The sequence below is a fragment of the Meleagris gallopavo genome, chromosome 2 (assembly GCF_000146605.3).
Source record: "Meleagris gallopavo isolate NT-WF06-2002-E0010 breed Aviagen turkey brand Nicholas breeding stock chromosome 2, Turkey_5.1, whole genome shotgun sequence".
Taxonomy (NCBI): domain Eukaryota; kingdom Metazoa; phylum Chordata; class Aves; order Galliformes; family Phasianidae; genus Meleagris; species Meleagris gallopavo.
This window is the reverse complement of record NC_015012.2, coordinates 61,963,833-61,970,585: the sequence shown is the minus strand read 5'-3', so window position 1 is coordinate 61,970,585 and position 6,753 is coordinate 61,963,833. Positions and strand designations below refer to the sequence as shown.

General features: G+C 41.8%; 1 protein-coding gene across 1 annotated transcript in view; it reads right to left on the bottom strand.

The window, feature by feature from the left end:
- Positions 1-654, bottom strand: part of GOPC (golgi associated PDZ and coiled-coil motif containing) — a 25,738-nt gene extending 25,084 nt beyond the window's left edge. Inside the window, exon 1 of the mRNA XM_031552224.1 lies at positions 435-654. Within this exon, the coding sequence (XP_031408084.1) occupies positions 435-654 (220 nt within the window). The remainder of the gene's footprint in view (positions 1-434) is intronic.
- Between the last annotated feature and the right edge of the window lie 6,099 nt (positions 655-6,753).

Genomic DNA, 6,753 nt, shown 5'->3' with positions numbered 1-6,753 from the left:
CGGTCGGCGGTGTGGGGCCGGGGGGTGCCTGGGGCGGTCGCCCCTTCCCGCATCTGGATGCGGGCAGCGCCGCTCAATGCTGCCCCGCTGAGAACAGCAGCCCGCTCCGGCCGAAACGAAGTTTTCATAGGAGTTTTAAGGGGATCTTGCCATCTCTTGCGGCGCTGCAGTTCGGTGAAACGAGGGGCTGGGCGCTGTGCTGCTTAGCCTGTGTTTTTATGCATCTCGCTGTTAAGCTTTCTGTGTGAAATTACAGGAATTGCGATCTTATGGCCGTGGAATTGCTCAGCCTAATGCATCCATCCTAAAGGAGTTCACTGACAGTTTCTGTTAATGTAGTGCTGGAAGCTGGGCACCGTGGTGGTCTTGAAATGCCTTTCAGGTCAATGGATAGTCCCCGTATCCATATTTCTTCTGGGCTGCAGGTTCCCAACCCCAACGCTGAGGCTTAGTGTCATAGCCAGGCAGAAGTACTTTGGCAGATTTATAATCATCTTTTTCATAACCTCGTAGTAATGGAAATTTGCGGTATGGGTCTCCATTGTGGGGAAGATTTGGTATGAATTGTGTATTAGATTTGGTGTGGCCTTTCTTAGCAGCTTCATTCAAGAGCTTTTCTTTCCTTTTTCTTGAAACTTTGCTTTTCTCTCTCATACATGTTTCCTAGTTTTGAGACTCCAACTTGATGTGCTCCATTGAAAAGATAAAACATATTATTTCCTTCAAATCCCCTCTTTCCATCAGTGTTTATTTATTTTGTCACTTTTTTTCACCTATGTTTTGTTGTCACAATCTCACAAAGTTGATGGAAGTAGTGACTTGTGCAGGGATTTCTGTGTGTTTCAATGCACGCAGCGGTGCTAAGTTTTAATTAAACATGACTCCAATTCCTTGTCTGTATTCCAAAACTGAGTGCTAATGGCACTTACGTTGTACTTACATTCTTCCATCAAGCAAATAGCACAAAAGCACGAAGAAATAATATACTTTCCTTGCTTGTCTTTGAGACAAACTAAAAAAAAAAAAACAAAAACAAAAACAACTCAGCATTTAGAAAGGGAAAAACTTGATTGAAATCTCTTCCCTTCCTTCCCAGGGGGCTGTTATTCTATTTGTTTGTTTATTGATATTGTCCCATAAATTCAGAGCTAAGTGTCCTGCAGGAACACTGGTGGAGAAAGGAGATAAGGATAAGTAGATACAAACTTCCTGTCACACGAGCTTCTTGATTTAAAAGTTGTGATGGAATGAGAAGTGATGGAGTGAATTGGGCTCAAGCTGCAGCTAATTCTGAGTCTTGTCACCACTGGCATGTCCCACCAGCTGGCTCACAGGAAGATGGACAGGTTTAAATACATTGATTTAAAAATACTCTTAAAAAAAAAAAAAAAAAGAAAAAGAGTAGCGTGGCTTTCTGTCTTCTTATGAGCTGGCTGGCTATGCAGTCTGCTTTTCTCACGACCAGCTTGCCTTCATTTTCAGCCTATCTCAAGGGATGCTACAGAACAAGGATGAGGCTGCCATTGTATTGTCTATCAAACCAGGGAAAGGTCATTTTTCTACTCTGTTGAGTCATAGCATAGCTTGTATTGAGGTGACTGTGCAGAGCCTGGGTAGCAGCTCTTGTAAGTCTGTTGAGGATGTGTTGTCTGAGGACATCTATGAAACATGGCATTTTGTCGCTCATCAAAAGATGACAAGGAAGTCTGAATGGTTGGGGAACTGATTTAAATCAAAACATATAAGCTTAGTGGCCTCTCCTAGGGACAAATACCACATCTGCGACTGTGCTCTGAGTGATAAATAAGAGATGTATATTAAAAGGGAAAAGAAGAACCTTTTAATTCTTCTGTATGCTTAACTCCTCTTGTAATTTCAGTGGCCAGCTGGCTGCTGAAGCATAGCCCTCATCCCCCACCTGCCCAGCCTCACACAGGCTTGCCTGTCCTGGTGATCTTTCCCAAGGTATCTTTCCTGCAGGTTACGGCCAAGGCAGACCTGAACACATTGCCTTTGCTTCTCACCATTCTCCAGTTCTTCTAGTCTCACTGAGCAGGATGCTGAGCAATGTAATTTTGGACAGTGGATATCTAAATCAGAGTTGAATCCGAGTCTTTCTTCTTCGGGGTTTTGAGTAATTTTCCACTTCTTTTCTTCAACCGGATTCTGGCCAGTAGGACTTCAGTCTGTGTGTTGGTTGTTTGTCGGAGGAAATATGAAGAATGGGGATTTCACCCTATTAAGTGTGAGACTGAATTTGCCACTCTTGCTAGAACTCATTTTCTTTTCACTTCAAATAAAGCACAGCAGTGAAACAAATTAGATTTGCAGATCAGCATCCAAATGTGAACTTTGCCTGTGTTATATCTGGGTCTGGTGACAGATGCACCCAACGCCCAGATTTTTCTCTTAAGTAGGAAGAATTTATGAGCAGTAGACCCTTAAACATTTTGGGGCAAGGCTGTTGTTTAGTGTGATAACAGCATATGCAGTAATTATGAGAGAATGTGCCTGTTCTCAGGGGCTTGCACAGAACACATACTGGGGAATATTGGTGCGATAATGCTAATCCAGCCTGTGTACCCATTCCCAGCAGTTTGCAATGCAGATAGAGATGAATCTTGCACGCACACTCCACATCCTCCACAGTTTCTGAATATAACCAATTGGTAGTTTTTTCAGTTTGTTTGCATTTTGTCCTTATGTCTGCTTCCTTCCTTGGCTCCCTTAGCGTTGTGTTGTGAGTGCTGACTGGAATCGCTAAAGACAGAGGCAACAGTTTTCCAGTTGCTCTTGATAAGCACGGTGTATACCCACCACATGAGAACTGCCATGTTTTCAGTTGCACAGACTTTGCTATAAATAGCTCTAAGCCCTTTATATGTACTTCTCTTTAGGTTAGCAGAGGACGTATTTCAAATGAAATCAGTGACAGGGAGGCCGCTGGGAGCCTCACTGACAAAGGAGAGAGAAAAAGATGCCTTGGGAAAGCTCTTTCTTGAGTTATCTGCACATGTATGTAATGTGAATGATATTTCATACAAATTATTTGTTGATTTGCTTATGTAAAAATACATTCACTTATATTTGTCCAAACCTTGTCACCCTTAATCTATTGGATTACACGTAGAAATACCTAAAATGCCCTCTCAAAGCTGTTGTCGGTACCAGAAGTGCTACAGCATGGAAGGCCCATCTGAGATATCCCACTGTGCAGAGAAGTGTGATCCTGAGCAACGGTGTGTGCTGAGCTCCTCGGCACAGAGAGAGCCGAGGTGTGGGGATGGCTGTACCATACCCGAGGCATGCTCCTGTGGCATGTACTCATCAACGCATGGGTTTTCACCATCTGTTAAGAATAAAACAAGCCAGATAGAATCAAAATAAAATCCTTCTGACTGGATTTGATGGAGTGGTCTTGTATCCCAACTATCTGCATTTAAAAAAAAAAAAAAAAAGTGAACATCAGTGCATGGGAATAACCACACAGCTTCCCCAGGAGGTTTAATTAGCGTTACCACAGCGATTAGGGAACTCTAAACTGGGACAATACACTGGTGAAGTTAAATAAATAATAATAAGGAAAACAGCGTCTTGATTAGTTTTAAGAGTATATAGGTATCTCTGGTTTTGCTTTCAGAATAAATCATGAACTAATTAAATTTCATTTTGTCTGTGAGAGCTGAAGCTGTGTTTCTGAAGTTGGTTGGATGTAGGGAGGCTGCTGCTAGTTATGGATATTTTTACACTGTCTAGTTAAGCCTAGGGGCTGAGAGTGTTATACGAAAGAAATATTTTGGTCCTCTGTTCCCTCTCTGCCCATCAGTTCTTTGGGCAGAACCAGGACGTGTCTCTCAGGAGTTCCCTCCAAGAAGTGGAGGCTCAGTTTGGTGATGGTGGGGCTTTCTCCCTGAGCAGCATTTCCAGCCTCTGTGTCCTTGCTCATTATTTCCATTTCCCCATTGGGCCGTGGTTGCTGCCTGTGCAGCCCAGGCTGTCTTTCAGTGTGGAAGGGAACAGACAATTACATTCAGCCCATCCTCTCTTTGCTTATCTCCATGAGGCTCTGGTAAAGGTGTTTTTTGAACCTGAAGAATGACGGGAGAAAAAATGGAGAAGGCAGAGCAGGGTAAGGGAAGAAACACAGATCATGGCATCCTCCATAAGCAGGAGCTTTGTTTTTGTATTTCCTGTCATGTTTGGGCTCAAGCTGCTACTAAGGTTGCAGTGATTTCATCGTGCAGTTACAAGTTTGTTGTGTTATTCCTTTACCCCACGTTTAGAAGAGCTCCAAACCATTGTTTCTTCCCTCAGCTGCTGCAGAGACTTTGTTTCCATCGCAGCTTTGATCTGTGATGTTCAAGTTTCTGGTGCTCCCACCACAAATGTTCAACAGTATTGGATTTCAGTCTAACGCTTTGACATTAAAGCTGAAGTCATGTTGATGTCATCTTCCAGATGTTCATGTCTACTGAATTAAAATTGTGCTTGTTTGTTTTATTTCATATTACAAAAACACGTGGGAAATTCTGGATGCAATCCCTCTTGCCATACAAAGGCCTGTGTGTCCTGTGCGAAATCAAACAACCCTTTTCTTCGCAGTGCCATGAGGAGAAGCCTAAAAACACTGGAAACATAGGTGGGCTTCTTCACCTCTCCAAACAGAATAGCTTTGTTATGCAGCTGAGCCTTGTTGTTGCAGCTGGGGTAGCTGTGCAGAGTAGGGATGTGCAACCTCTCCTTGAAAAAGCTTACATCTATTTTACTCTGGTGCATTCCCTTTCTGTGTTGATGGATTGCTTTCACTTAACAGTCAGCTATGCTTCCTGTGCAAAAGCTTGGAACGTAAATAAGTCCACTGTATCCTCCAACTATGGGAAAATGTATTCTAACCTGTGATGTATATTCAAAGATTCTGAGAGTTCTTCTCCACTGCGAGGACTTGGCAGCAAGGTCCATGGCTAACACCAAGTCATTGCCTTCCTTGCCATCTCAGCTTGTTCCCAAAGCCGGGGTTTTGTTTTATACTAGGTTTCCTGTGTCAGGGAAGGGGAAATTGCAGTTGAAATGTCTGGAAGACAAAGGCTTTTTGTTCCTGCTGAAGGCTTTAAAACAGAATTTCAGCAGATAAGCTGTAACGCAAAGTGTTGTGTCGCATGCAGTGAGAACCTGGGTGGTAATAATGTTTTCCAGCCTGAGTGAGTAGTCAGCACTTGCTGATCAATTAGCATTTTATCACGGGTGGAAGAAGCTTAGTTAAACATGTATATGAGAACATACTGATTTTTCAAGAGGTGCTAATGCTTGTGCTTTGAAAGTAAATCTCTTGGTTTTCAGGAGAAATTCAGTCTTTGCATTCTCTACGTAGAAAGTAGAATTATATTGTATCAAAATAAATTAGTAGCTGAACAGCCGTGCTGAAGAATTCACTCTCTTAAGATGAGTGAAAAACTATGCAGATCTTTCTACCATACCCTGTTTCAAAACATGAGAACAAGATTGCTATTAATAAAAAATCCAGTAAAATAAAAGGAAAATGTGGGTTTGCAGTATAAGTAGTGTACATGGGGTGATATTTATGCATTGCTTTTCACTTCTATTTGCAAATACATTTTAAACAAACTCATAATATCGTATCACAGAAGATATGAAAGAGGTAGAAACAGTGCTGTGGTTCATACTTGGCATCACAACCGATCACTTAGTAGTACTTAAGTTAAATTGTGGCTGATTACATTTTTATTTTTTGATTTGAAATATCTCTCCCACCAGCTAGGTGTAGCCACAGTAAACCACAGCAACCATAATATTTCGTGTTTTTCTGAGACTGTTTGTGTATCTCTCTGGTCAGTCCTATGGTAATGAGTACCAGGCAGGCTGATGGTATGGGAATACTGAAGGAAGGCATTTTTTTACCTTCAGTGCTCCAGATTAGAAGCCTGATGGTGTGCATCTTTGACTGCATGGGTGACTCTTAATTCAGTTCATTTTTGCTTCCATTACTATTGGAAGCATAGAGAACTGCTTGTTGCTAAGACTGCAGTTTTTATGATAGAAAGTGCTGGTTTCCTAGAAGTTAGGTTGGCTGAGTCAAAAAGCAGAACAGAAAATTGAGTCTTGTGAATTAATGTCAATTAATTTGTTTCCTTCGGAAAAACAATTTTCTCATGAAATATTTAACTTATGGATAATGTAGGGCTTGCATAATTTGCTTCAACGAAAAGGATGTTTTCTGTTGTCCATTCAATTACATCTCACAACAAATCACATACTCAATCCAGTCATACAGGGAGGGGAAAAAAAAAAAAGCAAATGTGTGATTTGCTGGTAAGCCAGGACAGATTTGATTTCAAGAAAAGAGACCAGTCTTAACTGCTGGTAATTGACAGTCTTTCCTGGCTTGTATCACACTAACGAGGGAATTACATGGTAAAAACACAAGGCAAGGGGGTTCGTCCTATTGTGTTCAGACATTTCCCAAATTAAAGCTGTTTTGAAATCTTGCCTTCCCACCTGCTACCTTAACAGGAACTGCTTCAGCCTCTCCTTAAATTTAAGTCCCCAAATTTCCTGTGGGTTTGCCAATCCTTTCCATGGCTGTGAATATTCCTATTCTTGTGCCACCCAGTAATCGAGTTTGGCCCTGAGCTTGCAGCATATGTTTCCCACACAGTGCTGGTTCAGTGCAAAATACTGTAAGTTAATCTCCAGTAAAACATAGCAAAGAGAAAACCTGGGGAAAAGAAGAAGAAA